The sequence below is a fragment of the Tamandua tetradactyla genome, chromosome 2, assembly GCF_023851605.1.
Source record: "Tamandua tetradactyla isolate mTamTet1 chromosome 2, mTamTet1.pri, whole genome shotgun sequence".
Classification (NCBI taxonomy): domain Eukaryota; kingdom Metazoa; phylum Chordata; class Mammalia; order Pilosa; family Myrmecophagidae; genus Tamandua; species Tamandua tetradactyla.
The window spans coordinates 206,271,056-206,295,045 of NC_135328.1; the positions used below are offsets into that span (position 1 = coordinate 206,271,056).

Here is a 23,990-nt window from a genome sequence, read left to right on the forward strand (position 1 = left end):
ATCGCTGTGCCATGGCTGCTGTGCAAATGTTCCTGCTGGCATCACCCTCTTATTGACATTTCCTTCCTTTCCCCGCAGGGCTCCTCCTCTCCGGAAACAGCTAGCTCGGGCTCTGTGGAACCATCAAGCAGGCCCTGGGTGGTGGCCCCCCTCAGCTATCCTACCTAAGGCTGTCACTATGGCCGGGGGCTCTAGGGTCAGCCCATGGATGCCACTGACTGGTGACTCTCCCCTTCCGGGTGAGCAGCTGGGGTCTGGCTGAGAACCCACCGCGGCGCTGTCAGCCCCAGAGCCTCCAACTGGAGCAGGGGGTGGCTGTATTGACAAGACCACCTTTCCTCGGCGGCTCGGGCGGCTCCAGGCTTCGCACCTCTCTGTACCCAGCCGTCGCACCTGGTCCTTCACCCGTCTGTGCCCAGGTTGCTTCAATAGGTTGGGCAAAGGTAGCACCTTCCTCCTGGGGTTGGCATGAGGACCGTGGACCCATGGGAGACGCTTGGGGCAGGGTCTGCTCTGGGACCTGCCCAATGGTGTCAGGCACCAGGTGAGCCTCTGGGGCACCAAAATGAACTAGGCCCCGTCCCAGCTGTCCAGCGCTTCCCAGGAAGCTGAGGCTACCAGGCCATCATCCACCAGGAGCTGCCGGGTCGGCCCCAAGCTTCAGGGTCTGAGAATCTGTCCTGGCTCCACCATAAACTTGTACGGACTTGAGGAAAACACTTTACTCTTCTTGCCTCAGTTTCCCACTTTGTAAACTGTGGGAGGCTCATATTGTGAGGCTCAAATTGGATAATGAATTTGAAAATACTTTGCAAAGCACAACATGTCAGAAGACTCCAAGGCCTTCCACAGGGAGAGGATCTGTAAGCTGAAAACTTATTGGAACTTTAATTTACTGAGCCCCACGATAGCGCAGCTCTCTAGATAAAGAGACACCCAGAGATGATAATAACAGGTTCAAAGTTTACAACCAAGTTTATTTGAAACCTGAGTGAACTCAGCGTCCAGCAGCTGGTTTACTTTGATTTATAAGAAACCAATTACACAACCTCCCAAATTTACTGAGTCAGCAGTTTTAGAATTGATGACTCCAGTTTCTAGATATGGCAACCGAGCAATTTACAGATTCTCTGAATCAGGGCTTTTGGGCCTTGATAAATGAGTTGTTTTCCAGTTCCTGGAATCTATGGTTTGGGACATGATGGATAGGTGAATTCCAGATGGGACTTTTCTTTCTTCGAGAGTCATCTCACTGTTCCTGCAGCTCCTTGCTGGGCCAGGTGTGGGCTGCTGTAGTGGGGACGGGTGGGGGCAGCCAGTGCCGGGGCCAAAAGCCGCTCGCCTCTCAGGAGGACCTAATCACAGGCACACGATGACTGTGAACCAGCTGGGAAAGCGTAACCAAGTTTCAGGGAGTGTTCTCAACTTAAAAAGGCAGAGAGACAAGTATCAAGTTTTCAGAAAAGATGAAAATCATTTTAAATATATATTTTTTAATTGTGGAGACAGTTTGCAAATTTACATGTGATGAATTGTAATGAGTGATGATCACGACATACGATTAATATGGAGAAGGGCATGTTGCTTATTTCTTTTGTCCTTAGAGGCCCAGTCCCAAATTTAGAAATACGTACAATTAGTATCAGGACCACGGGTCCTCCATCTCTGTGGATGTCATGTATCAGGTGAGGACGTCTCATAACAAAACCCTAAAAAGGACTCAGACAGGCTCCCAAGGCCTTGTCCCTCTCCCCAGGGTTCCCACCCCTGACAGCTGTCTACATCACCTGGGGGTCTTGTTTCAAGACGCAGATTCCCAGGCCCCACCCGAGAAGTTCTCTTCTGCTCGGGGATCTGTATTTTTAAAAGCAGGTCTTTCTGGAGCAGCCATCCGCCGGTCAGTCCCTAGAGCAGCCTTAGAATTCAGCAGGTTCCAATTGTGCAGCGCTTCCTCCTCCTCTCAAGGCCTAAATTCTCAGCCCCCCGACCCAGTTCAGGCGGTACCATGATGACACTGGGAAGCTGTGTTCTCTGAGCGGGAGAACACTGGGGGACGGGGCCATGACCCCTTCAGGACTCAGGAGTCTGAAAATTGGTTCCTACCTCCATACCCAGCTTGCTTTGGTAGAGACGGGATAGAGTGGCCCCATACCCAAGAGGGTTCATGGGGGGGTTGTAGTGTCGGCCCCATCAGTGTCGTACTTAGACCTGCCCTTGTTTATACTCAGAAACCCTTCGCCCAGCACACCATTCCTTTCGCATTGTAGGGTCCTTGACTGTCACCATCTGTCTCTTCCCCAGACTGAGCTTCGTGGAGAATAGACCGGTATTTTATTGTGGTTGTCATTGTCCAATCTCCCTCTCCGGTGCCCAGCCCAGGCCTGCATAAGTTAGGTGCTCAATAAATGTGTATTAACAAGCTAAATAGTGGTGGGTGCTAGGAGTGGACAAAGGAACGGGACGTGGTGGCAGCCCAGAAGAGGGAATGGTGACCTCTGCTGGAGTAGCTGGGGAAGACGTCATGCAGAGGGAGCATTTGAGCCGGGCCTTGGCGATGGGAAGGGTTTTGTGGGTGGAGTTGGGGGGCAGGGACTCCGGCACAGGGCACAGCGCTGGCAAAGCCTGGGCATGTGGAAATGCATCACCTCTGCTCAGCGTAGGTCTTCCCAAAGGCACTGCTACTCCTTCGTGAAATCTCCCCAATGCTCCCCAAAATGGGACCATCACATTTACTGCCTCGCCAACGGCCATATCCAATGTGGTAAAGGCTTCACAGCACCTGAGAAGAAGGGAAGACAGGCCGCCTTCCACTCTGGACACCTGCTTTGTCCCTTAAAGCTTGTGTTTAGGACCAGCCTGTGGAGGTCAAATGCCTGGGTCAGGGTTTTGCGGTCCTTTCGAAGGACAAGCACCATTTATTGAGTACCTACTGTATGCCAGAGGATGCTTTATGTACTCCATCTCATATAATACTCCCAACAATGCAGAGAGGAAGGGGTTGTTAGCTCATTTGACAGCTGGTGCAACTGAAGCATAGAGGATTTAAGTCGCCAGCCTAAAGTCACGTGATGAGGATTAGCCCAGATATGACCCCAATCTGATTCCAAAGCCCTCCCAACGCTAGCACCCCATGATCTAAACTCAGCAGCTTGGATCTCTGTTCCCGACGAGAAGCCATCTATCTGTGTTTGTGCCTGGTCCCTGTGCTGGCTATCACTGAACATCTAGGTTTGAAGGTCCGAGACCAGAAGCCCAGCTCTGATCCAACGTGTGAAGAGAAGGGCCAGGGGTCCAGGGCATCAGGCCCCAGAAAAGCCTTTAGGGGTTTGTATAATGAAGGCAAAGACATGGAGGCCACTTAGGTTCCTACAACTTTAGAGTCAGAAAGGCCCCGAGAGATCACATAAATGAGGGTTTCTCAAAGCCTTTTGATGGCAACCCACAGAAAGTGATAAAATTTACACCTGGGCCCAGTCAAACCACATATACACAACCACAATAGAAATGCAATGTGATGATTTAGCACTCCACTACTTGTGATATATTCACACACACACAGATTGGATGTGAAAGAACTCTAAATTGATTTCATGATCGATTAATGGACTGGGGCCTGCAGTTTTCAAAAAAAAAAAGCAATCAGACCTGTTCTTGTAATAATGGGAAAACTGATGTTCAGGAAGAGAAAGAGGTTTGCCCAGAGTCACACAGTACATATGCAAAGTCAGGACCAGAGCCCGGGTTTCTAGTTCCCAAGACCTAAGTTAACCCCACACTCAATATGGTATACTGATAAGCGATATGAGTCTGTGCGTGGTGTGTGAATGAGGCTTAGCTGCGACTAGACACAATCTAGTGCTGGGCCTTTTGAGGATCTGGAAGGCACCTGAAGCCCTGCAATGCCTCTGGGTTACTGCCATGGCCAAAGGGTCCCCCTGAGCTGACATGGTGGCCACAGGAGTCTCGATGGTCAGGCTTCCCCCAAAACCAGGTTTTCTGTCTTGAGTTCCCAGTTCAGACTTCTGGCTCCGGGCTTCCTAATTCTGACTCTTGAGAACACACAGCTGTGACCTCAGGCCACACTGATGGAGACAAATGCTGTAGAGGCTACAGGGAGTCACGCCCTGGATCTGCACAGACCCAAGTTCAAATTTCCACCCTGCCGTTCTCTAGTTGAGTGACCTAAGTCACACTCTCAGCCTCAGTTTGCCTACCCGTTAAATGGGACAATAGTGCTTACCTCTTGCATTGTTAGGAAGATTAAATAAATATCCTGTATGAATGTCTCTAGTGCATGGTAGGTGATTAATAAATGGTAGCTTTTACTATCATCTATAAGAACATATGCAATTCACAAGCAGAGATGGAGGGAGAGCACAAGCAAAGGCAGGGAAGTGGGAAAGCTCAGGGCAAGATCGGGAGAGTTGAGATTTTGGGAGGTAGGGAATAACTGGAAGAACAAACTAGAAAGTCAGTGAAACCACTGGGTGAAAGATCTTAACAACTGTCGGGCTGAGGACATTGGCAACGGGGAGCCATTGAAGGCCTTAGAGGAAGGGAGTATACAATTGGAGCTCATGAAAGAAAAGATGGATAGAGAACCCTTGGTGATAGCAAACCCCTGTCAGAGAAGACATTACGTATAGTCAGAGGCTTTCTATGTCCAGCAGGAAAGGGGATCTTATCCCTCTCCTGGGAGGCTTCTAGGAAGTGGCAGGATTTCTAAGACTTCCAAAGGAGATCTTGCCCCCAGGGTGGAGGTGGGGGATGGGATCGGTCTCTCATTGGCTGACCAGAGCGGAGAACCCCAGTTTTGCTCTCTGCCCGGCAGGTCCTGGGAACAAGTTCCAGGAACAGGCGGGCAAGTGTGACCAGAAGCTGGCCTCGCGTTTGCAGTAGCACCCTGACACCTACTGTGGTTGGAACCTGCTTTTCAGGAACAACACATGAGGGAAGGCCAAAGCCCTGCTGGACATTAGGACACTGAGTTAATTGTGCCCAGCTCCTCTGAGGACACCACGTAGCACGGCCGTCCAGTGTTGCACCCACCCCTGCACCCAGCGTAGGCCCAGACCGGGGAGCCATCAGGGACTGGGAGGCCCGAGGCTGAAGCCCTGCTCTTGCCCAGACAGTCCCACCAAAGAGGTCAAAATCCTACAATGGCGATATTGTCCGCCAGCTTCTCACTTTGCTCTTCCTTGAGGGCAGAGACCATCTCATGCATTTGCTCATTTATTCACTCACTCGTTCATTCAGAAACCCTTTGCTGAGCAGCTGTTATGTGCCACGCATGTTGTTAGGCACAGGGAAGCCTGCTGTGTCAACCAGGGATTGACCAGAGCAGCAGAACCACCAGGAGAAGCCTATGTATAAAATGAGCGATTTATGGCAGGGCTCTGACTACGTGATTTTGCAAACTGGTTGACGATCTAGAGGAGGCTGTTCTAGTTTGCTGGCTGCCAGAATGCATTATACCAGAAACAGAATGGCTTTTAAAAAGGGGAATTTAATAAGTTGCAATTTACAGCTTTTAAGCCATTGAAATGTCCCAATTAAGGCAAATCTATAGAAATGTCCAATCTTAGGCATCCAGGGGAAGATACCTTGATTCAAGAAGGCCAATCAAGTTCAGGGTTTCTCTGTCAGCTGAAAGGGCACATGGCGAACATGGTGACAGTCTGCTGGCTTTCTCTCCTGGCTTCCTACTTCGTGAAGCTCCCTGGGAGGTGTTTTCCTTCTTCATCTCCGAAAGTCACTGGCTGGTGGACTCTCTGCTTCGTGGTTCTGTGGCATTTTCTGCTCTCTCAAAATCTCGTGGCTTTCTCAGAGTCTCTTTCATAGGATTTCAGTAAGCTAATCAAGACCCACTTGGAACGGGTGGAGACTCATCTCCACCTAATCAAGGTTCATACCCACACTTGATTCAGTCACTTCTCCATGGAGATGATCTAATTAAAGTTTCCAACTATAGTGCTGAATAGGGATTAGAAGAAACTCTTACTCCCACAAGATTGATTAGGATTGAAACGTGGTTTTTCTAGGGTGCATAAGTCCTTTCAAACCAGCATAGACGTTGTTTCTTCTAATGCTGGAGCTGCAGCCTGAAGTTAGCAAGGAGGTGGTCTGAAGTGGGGAGCAAGGACAAGCTGAAACTGCAAGATCAGGAGGAACCCATGGGGACAGGCTGGAATCCCCCTGGGCCTCTCGCCACCTCCAAGCCTCCAACTCTGACGATGGGGAGGTTCCAGGAGAAGCCGGTGCTCTTCATCAGGGAGCTAATCGCGCACCTGGCTCTGAAGGAAGAGGAGCTAAAAGAGAAAACCTGGGGGGACCTGGAGTTGTGCAGGCCCAGTTGCTTCCCCACACTAACAAGATGAGCCAGGGGATAAGGACAATACGCATTAGCCATAGCAGCATCTCATGCCCTGTTCAACTTCCTAACTGTAAAAATAATATGACCTTTATCTGCTTCTGAATCTCTTGAGACCATGCTAACCTGGAGCTCTGCAGGGACAGGAATTCTAGAGCTGTTCATGTCAGTTAGGGTAGGGCCAGGGCTGCAGCCAGGGAGAATGGCAGTAGGGATTCGTCTGCTGAGGATGGAGACCAGAGGGCTCCAGCCAGACTGAGTACCCAGGGACAGTTGGGTATCCAGTACATATTGGAATGCCCTTTCTTTTATAAATTGATAGAGTTGCGGGTTTTTTTGTTTCTTGGGTTTTTTTGTTTTTTTTTTTGCATGGGCAGGTACCGGGAATTGAACCCAGTTCTCCGGCATGGCAGGCAAGAATTCTGCCACTGAGCCACCGTTGCACCACCCTATAGAGTCGCATTTTTAAATGCCCTTCCTTGGTAAAAAGAATCCCCATAGCTGAACTCGAACTTAATAAAATGAAAAATTCCTGCTCTGTGAAATCCCAGAACCTCAGCATCCCCTGTGCCAGCATCAAAGTGAGCTTCAGGATTGTTATTTTCCATTTGAAGAAACCAAAATGCAAAGAGATTTGCTCCTAGGCCTGAGACCACCCAGTTGGGGAGTGGCAGAGTGGGGGATTTGAATGCAGCCCCCTCTGGCCTGCAAGCCCAAACTGACATCACTGCTGGTCATCTCCCCCCAGTCCCTTGAGGAAGAATGAAATGCAGTGCACAGCTCGAGAGGAGTCCAAGGTTTAAGGATATGAGCCCAAGAGAAGGCTTGCAGCTCGTCTTGGAAAACCTGTTTGTGATCTGCACCTCTGTCTCTGGGGAACACAGTTAACTTTGAGTTCAGTGCATGAATGGAAAAAAAAGGCACAATCTCCCACAGCAGAGGAAAATGCCTGTGTGGTTTTTATGAGCCTTGAGAATTTAATTTCATTTAATATCTATATGGCAGATTTATGGAATCAATTTTGTAAAGATTCCCAGGTGGTGGAGTGGGGTGGGGGGCAGTTTCTGACTGCAGAAACTGGAAAGTAAACTTCACCCAGGAAAGTCTGCTAGACAAAGCACTGGCTTCAGACAGAGCAGAGCCCCTGCTGGCCAGGAGTCTGGGGAAGAGCCCTCAGCACCAGAGGGGCTGCTCTTAGGTGAGACCCTGGGGACCCTGCCCTGCTGATGGCTGTGACCTGAGTCATTCTCCTGGGACTGCCTGGAGGGTTGAAGTGGATCGATGAGAAAGAATGAGTCCCGCACCCGGGAGCCTCTCTCAGGAAGCCGGCAGGGTTGGCAAACTCTGTGTTTTCAGAGAAGAGAGCAGACTTGGCCTGGGAGGAGCCCACTGAGGGCTGCTAGATGCAGAGGACATTGGGAAAGTATTGGTAACTGGGATTGTAGTTCCAAAGATTTCTACGCAGGCAGTAGACGAACTTCCGGTCGCAGGCACAGAGGTGCACCTGGCAGAAGGACCCGCGTGCTGCAAACAGGACACCAAACAGAATGAGGAATGGGGAGGGCGAGGTCTGCTGCCCTAGACTCCCTGCACCTGGTCTGCTTCCTGCTGTCGGTCTGATGCCGAAGGCACTGTTCCCCAACTGGGGAAACACATCTGATGGCAGAGGCACAAGTGCTGCCTAGGATAAGGTTTCAGGCCAGGGAGACACCACTCCTGCCCTCAGATGGAGGGCGCACAATCCCTACCGTGGAAGTTCCCAGTCTGACAGTAGAGACGGTCCCCAGTTCTCATAGAGAAGGTACCCTCCCCAGACCGAGCTCTGAACGCAGACAGACCTGAATTTAAATCCTAAATTTAGCTGTGTGCTCTGGCAAGCCTTTGAGCTGCATTTTACTCATCTGTAAAATGGGCAGACTAAACCCACTCCATAGGGTGTTTGGGGGAATCGAGTAAAACAAAATAGGCAAGCACCTAGCACCTAGAAAATGCGCATTCAAAGATAGTTTCTGTGCCCTACCCCAGGAGTTCTGATACAGCTGTAATAATCCTGGGCCCCAAACTTGTTCCCCAAGATATAGGCTGCCTGACCTCCAGGGGCACCTGAACTCAGAATCAGGAGAGACCTGGGCCCCTCCAGTGGTCTGAATGGGCAGCCCCAGCCTTACCACAGGTGACCAAGCCCCGTGCGAATCTGTATCTGTAGGACTGGGTCCAGATGCTGCAGCCTTTCTCCTCCAGCCGCCCATAGCAGTGGTCATGCACCCAACAGCACCTGCCGATGAAGCAACTAAGCTCCTGAGTACAAGAGGCATCCTCTTTTGTCCTTAACAGGAAAAAAAAATTTAACCACATCACCTTAGCAGAAGCTACCCTGGTGGGTGTGGTCTGACGGAGAAAGAATCTGGTAATATGCTGAGTCCTTCCTTCTCTTCCTCTAGAGCTGCCTCTGGCTAGCAGCTCCCCGGGCTCACAGTTAGAACTACATTTCCCAGCCTCCCTTGCAGGTAAGTGTGGCCCTGTGACTAGGTTCTGGCCAATGTGATGTGGGCGGAAACAAGGTATACCACTTCCAGACCTACCCATAAGAGCCTCCCGCACTACCCTCCCCCTCTCTTTCTCCACCTTTCAGCTGGATGGAGCTGATCCAGCAGAGGACTCTGAGCCCATAAGGGATGGCAGAGCTACAAGAGGGAAGGAACCTGGGTCCCTGAATCACCATGTGATTCACATTGAATTGTTATGTAAGCAAAAAATAAACTTTTATTATGTTAAGTGGAGCAGATTGTTTTTTCTTCCTTCTTAAAAAAATTTGTAGCTTGCAGAAAAATTGAAAAGATACTATATATCTTTACATACGCCCTCTACCCAGCTTCCCCTGTTATTAATATCGTATATGAGCATATTTGTTACAATTAATGGACCAGTATTTATATATCGTTATTAAAGTCTATAGTGTATTTAGATTTCCCTCATTTTTACCTAATGTGGTGTTTCTGTTCCAGGATCCCGTCTAAGACATCCCATTACATTTAATCATTGGGTCTCTTTAGGTTCCTCTTGGACATGGCTGTTGTTGGGGATTGAATCACGTTTTCCCCAAAAGGCCCTGGTTCTGTGGGTGTGAATCCATTTGTAAAGAGGACCTTTGGCAGTGTTACTATTTAAGGTGTGCCCAAACTGAATGATGGGGGGCCTTGTTTCAGAAATGGCTGAAGTCCTTCTAAGCAAAGGAAATTGGAACAAGAAAGATAAGCCGTGGGGAGCAGCCACAAGCTGGGAGTCAATAGAACCTGGAAAAGAAAGGAGAAGCTGCTGCCCTGTGCACTGCCACATGACCGAAAAACCCAGGGACCCCAAAGATCGCCAGCCAGAAGATACCGACCCCGGGAAGAAGCAAGACTTCTGGCCTCTGAAACTGTGAGCCAACCTACTCAGTGGTCCTTGTTTTACCAGCGAGGGAACTAAGGTACCAGGTCCTCAGTCTTGTTTTGATGAGCTTGACAGCTTTGAGAAGTACTAGGCAGGTATTTTGTAGATGCCTTACTATTGTGATTTGTCTGATGTTTCCCCCATCCGTGAGGGAGTCGAGGATTATTGGGGGGAAAACTGTAGAGGTCAAGTGCCATTTCCGTTGCTTCATCTCAAGGGCACATACTACCAGCGTTATTTATGACTATTAATGTTGACCTTATTCACCTGGCTGAGGTAATGTTTGTCAGGTTTCTCCAAGGCTTTCTCCCCATTTCCACACCATACACTTTGGAAGGAAGTTCTTCTGAACAATCACACCTAAAAAACGGGGAGTTGTGTGCCCTCTCCCTGAGGACAGAGTATCTACAAAAATTATTTGGGATTCTTCTGCATGGAATATTTGTCTTTTCTTCCTCGTTGATTAGTTTATTTGATCAGTTTTTTTGTATCAGTATGGGATCTTGGATATTTATTTTGTACTTTGGTTATATTGTAACACTACCTTACTCTGTTGCTCAAATTGTTCCAGATTTGGTCATTGGGAGCTCATTCAGTGGGCTCCTTTGACATACCTACCACAGTGCAGGGTTTTGTTGCTTGTTTGTTTTAGCATTTCCTTAACTTCTGGTACTACAGGATGCTCCAGGCCCATCTTGTACATTTCCTGCCCCAATCCTAGAATCAGCCATTTCTCTAAGGAGCCCTGGTTCCTTTTATTGGAGAATGGGATTATAAATTCTGTCTGGGCTGTAAATGTGCTCATTGCTACTGGAGTGTCATCTCTTTTAGGCCCTATAAGCTGATAGAGCAAAAAATATGTGCTTATAATAACGACTGTATACACATATAGTTATAAATATTTCTATGTGTAAACATCTGAATCTGTATTGTTAAACATGCGTTAATAGTGATGTCTCCAACTCTAACCCATTACCGCATGGATCATTCTAGCTTCCTCCCCTTACTTATCTGTAAAGTCCCACTCCAAAAGTAAGAAACCTGGCTTTTTCCATCTGCCATCCATTTACTTAATTGTTCTTTTCCAGTACGCATATATATAGCAGTACCAGAATTGTTAACCCAACAGATTGCATCTTCCAAAGAAGAATCTCTCTCATTTCACGTGTTCCTCTGGAACTTTGCCATGCCCCAGTCAAGAGGTGGATCTATGTCCCCTCTTAATTTCTTTGTGACTGCCTCAACAGGGCACGGTGGAGGTGACACCATGGAATTTCTGAGGCTAGATCATAAAAATGCCTACTCTTGTCATGTGATCTTGGGACACTCACTTTTAGAACTCAAAGTCATCATTCTGTGAAGAAGTGCCAACAACCTTGGACAGGCTTAAGTGAGAGAAACCGAGGCTCCTGGAGCACAACCTCATCCAGGTTCCCAGGCAGTAAGACAGCAACGACTTGCCAGCTACTGACTGAGCCATCTTGAAAGTGCATCATCCAGCCCGGGTCGAGCTGCTCAAGCTGAAGCTGCGTGAAGCAGAGCCAGGCCACCCCCAAGCCCTGCCCACTGAGATTACTTGGGGAGTTACTTGCTGAACGGCCAATCCGTTAACCTCGCTGAGATTTAATGTTCCTACCTATCTTGCAGAATGGATGTGAAATGAAATGAGATAATGTGGGTGCAGAGCCTGGAGTATAAGGAGCAATTCTGATCATCAACTCACCAGTCAGTGCCATCCTTGGGAGTCCCTTGGCCACCCCAACCACAATAACAGCCATAAAAGCCATAGTCCATCAAGGCGTTCTTGCCAGTCGCCTCCTCGATCATTGACTTCAGTTCTAGCAAGCCCCCTGGCACAGAGGGCACACCTGAAAGACAGTCCATGGCCCTGGATAAGACCCGGGCACCCGTGCACCAGGCCCACGTTCCCAGCGTGTTCCTGCCCTTGTCCTGGCTCTGGGGCTTAGAGGGATGCAGGTGCCTCTTTTTTCTTCTCCCATTTAGTGGGAGAGACACAAGGAGGTAAGGGAAAGCAGTGTAGAGGAGTGATTAAGAGTTTGGATTTGGAAAATGAGCAGACTTGGGTTCAAATGCTGCCTCTGCCACTGATTCACAATATGGACAGATCTCTTAATCTTCTGGAGCCTCAGTTTCCTCATCTGGAAAATGGAGTCCTAAAATCAGCACCTACCTCTTAGAGCTGTCTTGAGGGTTCAATACAAGTGGATAAAGTACGTAAATTTCACACACATTGTCAGACAGGTGGTAAATGATGATGCAACGTCAAGTATAATTAACACGGCGTCTGTAGGAAGCAGGGAGCCAGTGCTCTCAGCTTCCTCTCTCAACCCAGCAAACACCATTTGAACAAAAGTCATAGAAACAGCAGGATGGGTGCCTTAGAATTTTATAAATTAAGAAACTGAGGCTCAAAGAAGAAAAGGTGCCTGTCCAGGGTTTCCCAGTGCATCAGAAGCTAAGCAAGCCCAGGGAGGCATTGTTTCCCACTCAAACCTTTGTGGGACAAACCCACCATCTGTTCAGTCCTGGCTCTGCTGGGTCTGTGATATTAAGGATAACCATTCCTGGCCTGGGTCCCTTATATCAGCTCCCTGAACCTTTGCATCCTCATCCACAACTGCTAACGCTTACAGATCCATTATTCTGTGTGTGGTCAACTGCTAAGGGCTTCACACTTAATCCCTACAACCAACCTGGGAAGAAAGTATACTATTACTGCTGCTACTACTACTACTACTTACTATTACTGCAACTGTTACTCATACCAATTATCACTTCCACTTTACAAATGAGGCAACCGAGGTAGAGAGGTGAATCACTTTTTCAAGGTCACAGACCTGGGACCCACGCCCAGATGGTTGGGCTCCAAAGCCCACCCACCCAACCCCTACCCTCTGCTGCCTCTCTGTGCAGCGAGGTGGTTGCTGCTGCCCTAGCCAGCTTACAGGGTTGCCATGTGTGTACTTCATTTGTAATCTGTAGTGTGTGGAATCATTGAGTCCCGTCATTCCATGGCCAGGGTTTCTCATTGAAAGAGGAAGTGGCTGTGGGTCATGAGTCTTGGAGCCAGTCTAAGAGGGGTTTGTTAAGGATGGAACCATGCACTCCAAAACAAAACACGTTGTTAATCATAATCCGCGTTTCTGTGGGTATGAACCCATTTGTAAACAGGACTCCTTGGGGTTGTATTATCAGTTAAGGTGTGGGCTCATTTGTTGATGGAATCTCCTATGATCCTATTTGGGTGTGGCCAAACTGACTCTATTACTAGAGGCCTTACAAAGACAAGCCAGAAGAGCTAGATAGCCACAGGGAGAATCCAGAAGAGCTGACACAAAAAGCCCACATGTGATGGAGGATTGCTGGACCACCACAGACTTTGGAGAAAGCAACACCTGCCAACATCTTGGTTGGATTTCTAGCCGTCCAAACCGTAAGTCAATACATTCTTGTCTAAGCCAAACAATCGTGTGGTATTTGTCATAACAGCTCTGGCAAACCAAGACCAGGTTCAAATCCCACCTCTCGTCCTCCTAGCACTGTGACCATGGTTAGGTCTTTCTATCATCCTCTGTCTGTGCATTCTCATCTGTGAGATAAAAACACTGATACCCATGTACAGGGTGTTGCGAGCATTAGTTATGATGTCCATAAAACATCTGGAAGTTACTTTCATGATTATAAAAAATCCCTACCAAGGTCAACCTCTGCGTATTTCCCCTCCAAAAGTAGGTACCTGAATTCTCCAGAGAATCTCCATAGATGGAAATTTGAAGTGATGATTCAGGCAGGTAGGGGAGGAAGATCTAAATGTCATGCCAAGCTGGGGACTAATCCCCAATAGACCCAGAAACTAATAATCCATTGGATTTTGCTGCATCCTTATAGCTATACTCCAAGGTCCTGGTTACATCCTCAGGGATGTGAGGAGGGACTTAAGGCTTTTAGAGCTGATGTGCTTTGCCCAAGATCACCCAGCCTGCGAGTACAGAGCCAGCCTGGAATCCAGGCCTGCCTGGCAGCAAAGCTCTTGCTCGCCTCCCTTCCTCTTCCTCCTGGTGTCCCCAGGGACCTGGCAAGACCGTGAAGAGCAAGAGAGTCAAGCAAGGGTCAGTGCCTGAATTTATAGGGCTGCAGGGGCCTGAAACCTGCCACCCCCAGGCTGTGCTGTGAGCTCCCAGTCGGGCAGTGACAGCGGGTGGGGCATGCAGGAGCCCCGGGTGGACCTGATCAGAGAACGACCCATGAGTTAGGTGCTGGGATATTTATATAATGGTCTTGTTTTCCATTTTGACTTCTTGCTTTGTTTTGACTTTGTTTTATTTTGTTCTGTTGCAAAGTAAAATGTCTGCCTCCCACATCTGCAAGCCGCATGTCCTCTCTACGTCACAGCACGACACCTGGCATACACGATCTCCTGGAATCCTGCAACAATCCTAGCAGGTGGGTGTTCTTTTCCTTTATCACAGACTAGGAAACAAAGGCTCTTGCTGACAGCTATGTGATGAGCCAGTGCAGAGCCCAGATTCTCGCTCAAGACTCCACAGCCTCACAACCATGCTCCTTTCCCGTGCCTGACTACTGCTCGGGGTAGAAGGTCACAAGGTCGGTGGTACAGGGCCGGCACTTACTACAAGCCAGGAACCAAGCCAGGGCGAGGAAGGTCTTCATCTCTGGGGTTCTGGAAAAGAAAACACACCTCCTGATGTACCTATCAGGCAACGCACCCAATGGCCCACTCAGACCCTGCCCCCCTGTTCCGTCACTCCCCCTCAAGGCTGGGCAGCAAACGGGAACCCCAGGAGCGAAAAGGCCAGGATCCAGTGGGGTCCCTAGGGGCACCCACGGAGGCGCTGGTGGGGATATTATTCCCACCATCAGGGCATTTAACCACAAATGTCACAAACACACTTGTCCCTTTGGCAGAAAATGACTAAAAGTAACCAGAAAAATAAGTGAGAGTCTTAAATGGAGAGTTGGTGGCACAAATTGAAGGGCAGAGCTTGACATAATCTAGATGTGACCCTTAGTGGAGGATGTAACCTGCAAGGAAGAAAAGAATCCTGGACAAAGGGAGTAATCAGGGCAGAGGTGGGGAGGCAGACGGGATACCAATACTCTTATGTCGAGCACTGCTTGCACCACAGGGTGCTGTCGTCACCTGTGTCCAAGGTTGTTGTCCCTTCTGGCTCATTGAGAGCTGGAGCTGAGCTGGACTCACCCTCCCAACCCAACCCTGGGAGCAGGGTCTGGCTCAGAGCAGGTGCTTACACATGAAGCAGGAGCACCCGCTGTGTGCCAGGGGCTTTCAGAACCATATTATAACTCTCATGAACCCTGGGTATTTCTACCTTCATAAGCCTTTTCCTCCATTAAAAAAAATAAATTAAAAAAAATATATATATATGTATAATTAGATTTTATGACTATGTTGGCATAAAGACAAATATAATCCAGGCTGGATTCAAATTGCATATTCATTATTGCCAGATTCATTTTTTCTTCTGAGTTTAAGAGAATTTAACCTTAAAACATTCTCACAGACCACAGGCACTGTGCCTGCCTAAAGGATAAGGGGGCCCTGGGTGCTTGGGACCCCATCTCTCATGCGCTTGCCATGAAAGTCCTTCTTTCATGTGGGGATCATTGAACCCATTTTGCCAGTGGGGAAACTGAGACTCAAAGAGCTCAAGGAACTTGGCAGAGGTCACGAGAGTCATAAGAGGTGGGGCCAGGATTCAAACCCAGCCCTGGACGTCCCTACCTGCACCCTGCAGCCTCCAACCACAGAGCCTGGAGTTCTGCTTTGAAGCAAGCGAGAGAGCTGGGTTCCTCCACGGGGTCTACCTTAAGGGCCCGGAGCCCTCACCTCAGCTTCTTTACCAGCATCTGCCTTTGGCAAACACACCCGTTACTGGCCTACAGTCCGAAAAATCACACCCAAGAGGCAGGAGAAATTCCATGTCTCAGGCCAGTATCTGATTCTAAATTGGCAGTTCAGAGCTGCCTTACCAGCAGCTGCGAGTCCCCTTCCCCCATCCACCCCCGGCCCCAGGAACCCACAGTCCTTGTTTTTCCATAGCTGCCAGGATTTCCCCACCGGTGTCCTTCCATCCTGAGTCCCTGAATTCAGCGTCACTTGTGCCAAAGCTCTGCCCCACGCCCTGGCACCTCCAGAGGCCTGCCCCCCACCGCACGCCCTCAGCCTCCTGGGCTCCGGGTCCTGGGCTGGCGCCTCCATCCCAGCTACTCTGAATTCCAAGAACATTCCTAAGGCTGCTGCCCACTCCCAGCCTCTGCTCTTGGGGCTCTAAATGGCCATGGAAAATGGCCCTAGACGCTACTCCTTCCTTACCAGTCTTTCTCTGTCGTCTCCCGGTGCTGCAGGAAGAAGACACGAGTCACCACGCACTGGGCACCTGCAACACACCGGGCACTGTCCACTGTCTCTCTAAGCCCAATGACCTGTCGGTGGGCTCTGCAGACACAGCGCGTGTCCCCTTTCACGGTCTTTGCTGAGGGAATGCAGAGCGTTTAGTGGATCTTACAGGCGAGGAAATTGAGGCTCAAGAAGGTAACGAGAGTGGCCTGAGAAATTCTGCCCAGGACGGGGAACCCACTCCGTTCCCTCTTCCCACTGCCTCCGGGCAATCCCGGGTCATGTGCTGTGGCTGAGGGAGCAGCCCAAGGCCAAGCGAACGGGTCTGAAGGGCAGGAAAGAAGCTTCTCAGAGGAGGTGGCAGACGTCTCGGAGCTGCCCCGTAGCTCTGGGAGAATGGACGGTCAATCCAGCCCAGAGCAGGCCGGCGGGAGAAGGATGTAGGCGTTACTATTTTTATCAGACAACCACAGAGAGGAATGAGGACAGCCACGAGATAATTTCAGAGTGGACCAGAGGCTGCAGAAATGAGAGGTGGAGGCAGAGACAGCCTGAACGAAGCATGAAGACGTGGAGGTGGGAGGGTAAGGAGGGACCGGGTGGCCAGAGGGTCAGGCACTCATGGTCCACATGCATCAGTGCCCCTCAGACCCCCCAGCTTGGTTCTCCTGGCTGGAAAGGACAAGTGGCAGCAACCAAGCCCCATTGTACAGAAGGCACTGCTGAGCTCTCCCCACAATCTGTGGGCAAGGCAATTGGGGGCCAGGTATGCCCCCTTGCAGCCCCCTCTCTGTGCCCTGTGACCCCCACCCTACTCTGGGGTGAGGCAGCCCCCAGATGGAGATTCCTCACCGGTGAGACCTGGTCTCCGTCCTGGGGCCTGGAGAAGGGGCAGCAGCAGCGGGGCCACCCGCTTATAAGGGCCGCCCTTGGGAACTCACGTAGGAGGCCCTCACTGCGTCCTGCATGACCCCTGGGGATTTTTCTCCCCTCTCCTTGCTCAGAAGTGACTATTTCCTGAAGCACGTCTGATGGCTTTCAGGAAAGACGGGGAGGAGGGTCTGGCTGGGCCACCCACGGCCCAGGCTCTCGTCCTCCAGCTCTGAACCCCTGCGCGCTGTGCCAGCACACCCATTGCCTGCCCTCCCCTCCACTGCAGCGGGCTTGGTCGAAGCCTCCAGCCCCTGGGCACCACATGGCCCTCCCAGCCCGGTGCTCCTGCTCGCGTTGCACTCCCTCTCACTCAGCCTCCACCCAGGGATGGAAGCAGCACCTCCTGGCTGGAAGCTTTGTCCCCAACTCTCTGTCCTGGTCCCTGGCCGAGGCCACTCAGGAACCTAAGCCCCCCTACTTTTAGAATCAGTGCAAAATGTGGCTCCCCAACTCCAGCCAGCACCTCCTCTGTGGCATCCAGTCCTCCCCTGGGAAGGGAAAATCTCCAGGCCTGCAGTTAGAGAGATGCAGGTGGGAGACCCAGCTCAGCCACTTAGCAGCTGCTTGACCCCAGGCCCACCACCACATTTCTCTGTTTCTGGGTGGAACGTGAGCATAACGATTCCCTCCCTGCCTGTTGGGGGGACACCGTATACAATGAGGCAGGTACAGCTGACCAAGGAGGGCTCTCCATGGTTAATGCACAGATTCTAGATCTGCCCCTGGGTTCAAATCCTGACCTCCCCACTCGCCGCCCACCTCAGCTTAGAGCTGATCATAGTGCTCGCGCCTCAGGGAGTCGTCGAGAGGGTTAAATGAATGAATGAATTTGTGGCACTTAGACAGGGGCCTATGGGGATAATGCCAATAAATAAATGAGGGCTGGCCCTGCGGGGTGTACTCATGAGGAGGCAGGCAGCGCTCGCTGTTCCCTACCGCATCCTCCCCAGCCCCTCCTCAGCTTTTCTGAGAAGACTTAGATGTCAGCTCCTGCCTCTCCCTCTCCCCTCACAGCAGCCCCAGAGAAGCCCCTCCTGGACCCCCAGGAACCCCTGTCTTCCGAGGAGCTAACCACTAGAGTCCCCAGGAAATTCACCTCCGTAAACCAGAATTTTACAGAGCGCCTGCTACGTGTGCGCAGTGCTGGGGGGATCCAGGAAGAGACAGGGCCCCGCCTCGGGGGAGCCCACTTCTGGCCGGGGAAGACGGTGACCCCAAACAAGGACATAATATGCCAGTAAGTGGGAAAAATCCACTGTCCTGCATCTTCATTTCTCCTCAACCTGTTCCTTCCACCCCCGCCCCCAGCCCAGCACGCACAACTCCCCACCCTAAACCCAACAAACCTAAGCAAAAAGGAAAACGTTGCCTGGTCTCTGCCAACCTCTCCCTCTACCTTTCTTTTTCCTTTAAAAGCCAAATGTCTGAACAGAGAAGCCTCCAATTTCTCGTGTCCACTACCTTTCTTAACCTTTCGCCGCCTGACCTCTGTCCCCGCTGTGTCCCCAAACCTGTGCCCTCTGGGGTCCCCTAAAGCTGGCATTGCTCAAGCTCGGGTTTCACCCCTGCAGTTTCTCGGAGGCCCTCCAGCTTGCTGACCGCCGCCTCCTTCTCAAAACTCTTTCTCCTTTTGGGTTTTGGGAGGTTGCCCTGTGCCAGGTGCCCTCCTGCCCTCTGGCTCTTCAGTTCCCCATCTCTGTTGGACACCCAAGTGCAAAGAATTTTCCAAGGCCCTGCCGTCTGGAATCTGCTCTTCTCTCTCTTCAGCTCCCCCCGGGTGGGTTCATCCGTGGGAGGGGATTTAGCTCTTTCTGTGCAGAGGAGGAGGTGTCCCAGGCCGAGCTGTGTCTGGTACGTAGGTTTGATTCCACAGAGAACATTGAGTGAATTCATGAGTGAGGAGAAGACACAATGTCAGGGTGAAAAGCCTGAGCTTCACGGTCAGATAGACCTGGATTCAAATCTGAGTTTCACTTCCAACTACCTATGTCACCTGCAGTGAGTTGTTTAACCTCTTCAGGTCTCAGTTTTATCATCTGTAAAATGGGGTAGTAATAGAACCAGCATCATATAGTTATTGGGATGATTCACTGAAATGATGCAGGAGAAGAGCTTGGTAGAGGGTCTAGCAGGTACCCAGAAATAGTGGCTATTATAAATATTATTGCTAGTGAGGGGAAGCACTGTGTCTGCTTCATCTCTGTATCCCTAGCAGCCAGCACATAGTAGGTGTTCAGTGAGAGTTTGCTGCATGAATGTATGACTCCTCGGCTCTAGCTCCATTGTCATCAACAGCCCCAGCCCACATGTCAAATGCTTGATATTCTGGCTCAGTGTTCCCTGGCATACTCAGAACCAGACTCAGCATTTCCCCCACCCCCCAGCCCCTTCCATTTCTCTTCTCTCTGACAATGGATCTAGTCACCCACACTTCAGCCATTAAAGACACACAACCCCAGTAAAGTGGGAGGCTCTTGAGGGTGAGATTCTTTTCTGATCCCAGCACCCAGAACAATGTCTCACCTATAGTAGGACCTCAAGAAATGTTTACGGAATAAACTGAGCACCGCACAAATATGTTTGCTTTCTGGCACTCATGCTGGCCACCACATGCCTGGAGCCCACTGTGGCAGACATAGAAACTCGGGCTCCAACTCTGCAAGTGAAATCATTGCTCTCCCTCTACATGGGACATGACATTCAGGGGTGAAAGTCTCCCTGGCGGCGTGAGAGATGACTCCCAGAGATGAGTCTGGCCCTGGCACCGTGGGATCAACAATGCCATCCTGACCAAAAGCGGGGAAAGAAGTGTAACAAATAAGGAATCAGTGGCTGAGAGAGTTCAGATAGAGTCAAGAGGTTACTCTGGAGGTCACTCCATGCAAGCTTCAGTTAGACATTGCTACCTATCATAACTTGCCAAACCCCAACCAAAACCACTTCTGCCAACCCTAAAGAATACCTAGGGCATTATACAAGATTCTACGAAGGCTCCATTCACTAGGGTAGCTTTCCAGAGACCTACAACCTCCAGATGGGTCCCCAGACCACATAATTCCTGAAATGCAGAGGGGTCAGCCTCTCCAGAACATCAACCAGTTCCATCTCCCTATTCCATATTATCGACAGCCCCTTCCCACATGAAAAAGTTAGAATGGGCATAGCCCAAATACCCCTCAAGAGTGGGAGAAATTTCAAAGGTGATGGTGGAGTTATAGAGAAAAGGTAGGCTTTAACAAGTGCATATGATTGCTAAATCATTATATTGATATTACTTTTAGTCTCAGTGTCTCACAGCAACTAGCAGTAAATACCTAAAACTGTGGCATTGTAACCCATACCAAACTCTGAAATCTGTTCTGCAACTAATTGTTGCGCTGTGTTTTGAAATGTATTGCTTTTTTGTATGTATGTTATTTTTCACAAAAAAAGAAAAGAAAGTCTATTGTGATAATACATGAACAGCTATATGATGATATTGTGAACCATTGATTGTACACTTTGAATTATTACATGGTATGTGAATATATGACATCTATGTCAATAAAAATTAAAAATTCTTAAAGTAGAACGATATAATAAAAATAAAAATGAAAGAGAAACTTGGACTCTCTCGCCCCAAGAACCTGAGCCGCTGAATGTTCCTGGCCTTATCCAATGGTTCACTGCCCCCAAAACCCGAAAAGGCTGGCATGTGGGACAGGGTTGCCTAGGGCTCACAGGCAGAAAGTCTATATTGAATCTTCCTCCTGGAAGTCTTCCCTGATTCCTTCTAATCCACAGGAACTTGCCGGTCTCTGGAATCTCATAGAACTCATCGTGCACTGTCCACCCCAGCACTTCCTGTTGGAGGGGACTGAGAGCTTGAAGGTTCAGGAAGGAAGAAGAGAGGGGCTCAGCATTCAGTGACCAGCCACTATACTACTAGTGCAAGGCAAGTCTGGCATTCATGGTCTTCTTTCATCTTCACAAAATCTTACGGGGCATTATGAGCCCATTCTATAAGTAAGGAAACTGAGGGCAGATTTTAAGTAGCTTGCCCAAGGTCACACTACTAGAAGGACCCATTATCTTGGGCCTGATCTGTCTCGTGTTCTTCCCACTACGCCTTACAGGGATTAAGACCGAGGCTTTCACAAGACGTCTGACCAAAGGGTCATGTGGTTTCCTTATCCACAGCATGGAGAAGTGACTGTTCAGTTATGGTTCATTAAATGGGCTCATAAATCCCCCAAATTGCTTGATTTGTGAAGCTGGGTCTTCGGATATAAATTTTCAGTCCAGAATTACATGTGGCTTTAGGAAATGGTTGGCTTGGCCTACACAGCACGTTTAAAAAGAATGAATTAATGGCCAGTGTATCAATATTAAGTGATTTCAGACAGAAATCCAAATTTCTGGCCTCTCTTTAAACACCAAAGGATCTGACAATCCTGGATCTGGATTCCTACATGGCAACAACTGACGAGCTGGGAGGTAGCTGCACCAATAGACAAGACATCTGTTTAGTTTTGCCCTAGTCTTCACCATTCCTTATTGTCCTGTACCCAACCTGCCCAACCTTGCCTGGACAGGTCTCTAATGGCCTGCCATAGAGCTCAGTCTTGAGTTCTCTCTTCTCATGTTTATCAATGAGACAGTAACTGCCTTGAGAGCAGAGATCATATCTTATGCAACTTTGAATTTCAAGTCTGGACTCAGAGCCTAGTACATAATAGCTGCTCAACAAATACTGTAGAAGCAATTTAGGGACACCCAACCCAGAATGAGGGAGTCACTGAGCGTTTTCTGGAAGAGGAGATGCCTGTATGAATCTTAAAGAGTGAACTGGAGTTCACCAAAAGCAGAGTGTGTGGAAGGGCTTTCCAGGTAGAAGGAACAGGCTATGCAAGACACAGACTTGTTCCCTCCTGGCTCATCTGGGGCACTGCAAATTGGTGAGGTACTAAGGGCACTCACGAGGTAGTGGACTTCTAGTAAATGTTTAATAACTGGCTCTCTGGGAGTAGAAAAAGCCACTGATTTGTGTTGTTTACCAATTTCTGTAGTGTAAATAGTCCCACTATAGGTGATTCCATGTTACTAACATAATGTCACTGCACATGGAGCTGGGTAAAGATGTGCAGTAGTTCCCCATTATACAGCATTTCCACTGCACAGTAAAATAAGCATAAATAGCATCAAAATATAAACATCATGAAATCATTTGGAAGTAATGTTTTGAATAGTTTTATGTCTATTTTAATATAATTTATCTAATTGTAGGTTTATATAATTTAACTTTTAGTGATGCCACCTTTTAATCACCAACTTGCAAAATTTCTGAAAATTGACAAGCACTCCTTGTAAGCCAAAACAAGCTGCCTCCAGGACAGCACTGCCTGAGGCAGGATGCATGTTCCTTAAGAGCCCAGGCTCTGGAACCATCTCTGTTTAGCTGTGGGGCCTTGGACAAGTTTCTTAACTGCTCCGTGCCTGAGTAATGGGGTTAATAATTTTATCTGTCTCTCTCTTATTTTCTCAGTTGATCCATGGCAAATGCTTAGAATCGGGTATGCACACAGTAAAGGCTCAATAAATGTCAGCTGTTTTTAGTAGGAATTCAGGCACAGCAGGGAGAACCCTGCCAAGAGATGCAGATGGAGCAATGGGGAAGCCATAAAGAACCTTGGATGTCAGGCCAAGGGGGTTGGAACTTTTCTCCTAAAGGTGTCCCAGAATGACGTTGATCCGTAATAAGATGATTGGTGTTCAGTAAGAAGAGACTAAATAAGGTCCACTGTGAAGTCCGGCCCAGAGATCTCCAAACGGAAATGCATGAGGACAGGGAGGGACAGACACCACCCAGCAGTCATGTGTGACCCCACACCCGTACCAGGCGCATCTCGGAAGCAGTGGCCATCTTTGGCGTGTGGCAGGAGGCTCGGCCAGAACAAGACCTCCTAGGAGACCATAACCAGAGGGAGACAGCTCATCCTGAGCCCCAAATCTGAGAAGGCCTATGGGACACTGGGGGTGGCGTCTGGTACAGAAGATCGCATGGAGGGGATTGGGGCTGATTGGCATTTGAAAGTGGCTCAGGAGCACCTAATCTCTGCCTCCAGCCCTGTGAAAGGCTGGGGTCAAAAGCGATCTTCGCTGACCCACGCAGCTCCAGGTCACGGAATCAGCAGCAGACACAGAAGGGTCAGATACTGGCTTGAGCCAAGAAGGAATTTTCTAGCAACTATAGTGTCCCCGAATTGGAGAAAAACCATCTCACGAGGCGTGAGCTTCCTGTCCCTGGGGGAACTTTCAATTTACCACTTTTTAGGAACAGAAATGTAGTGTGGGAAGGGGAACTTAGAGGGCAGGACATGACCCCTGCCCCCAACTTCTCAGAAAAAGGAACTTTAAGTTGTGGTAGCACAGGAGGTCAACCAGAAGCACATGAAATTGGCTATAGTGATTAGGAAGCATAGTGATGATTCTGTTCCGTCAAAGCGTAAAAAAAAAAATTACATTCCACCAAAATTAAAAAAGCAAAGAAAGAAAGATCCAGAGTTCTTCCATTGCTCTAATGCATGAAGAGACATGCCAAATATTCTGTGCTTCCTGCCCTCTGGGTCCGGCCCAACATTTTACTCGTGCCAGAGCCACATTCATAGATGTTGCAAAGAGCAACATCCACTGAGTGGGAGGTAGACCATATGAGCTCCAGGGTCCCCACCAGGTCCTCACTAGATGAGTTCTGCCATCCCCACTAACATCCCAACCAGGGTCCCACACCATTCCACACAGCGTGCTAGCCAGCTCTCATAGCTTGAGCATTCCAAGCTTTTCTACCTACAGCTGTTGGATTTGCCACTCCTGCCT

General features: G+C 49.4%; 1 protein-coding gene across 1 annotated transcript; it reads right to left on the reverse strand.

Annotated features, from left to right (window-relative positions):
* Positions 1–6,728: 6,728 nt before the first annotated feature.
* Positions 6,729–17,078, reverse strand: PLA2G5 (phospholipase A2 group V). The gene is made up of 6 exons (XM_077137953.1): positions 17,055–17,078; positions 16,179–16,338; positions 14,455–14,504; positions 11,526–11,670; positions 8,539–8,645; positions 6,729–7,894 (listed from the first exon to the last, which is right to left on the reverse strand). The coding sequence occupies exons 3-6, from the start codon at positions 14,492–14,494 to the stop codon at positions 7,770–7,772; spliced, it is 417 nt and encodes a 138-aa protein (XP_076994068.1). The 5' UTR covers positions 14,495–14,504; positions 16,179–16,338; positions 17,055–17,078; the 3' UTR covers positions 6,729–7,769.
* Between the last annotated feature and the right edge of the window lie 6,912 nt (positions 17,079–23,990).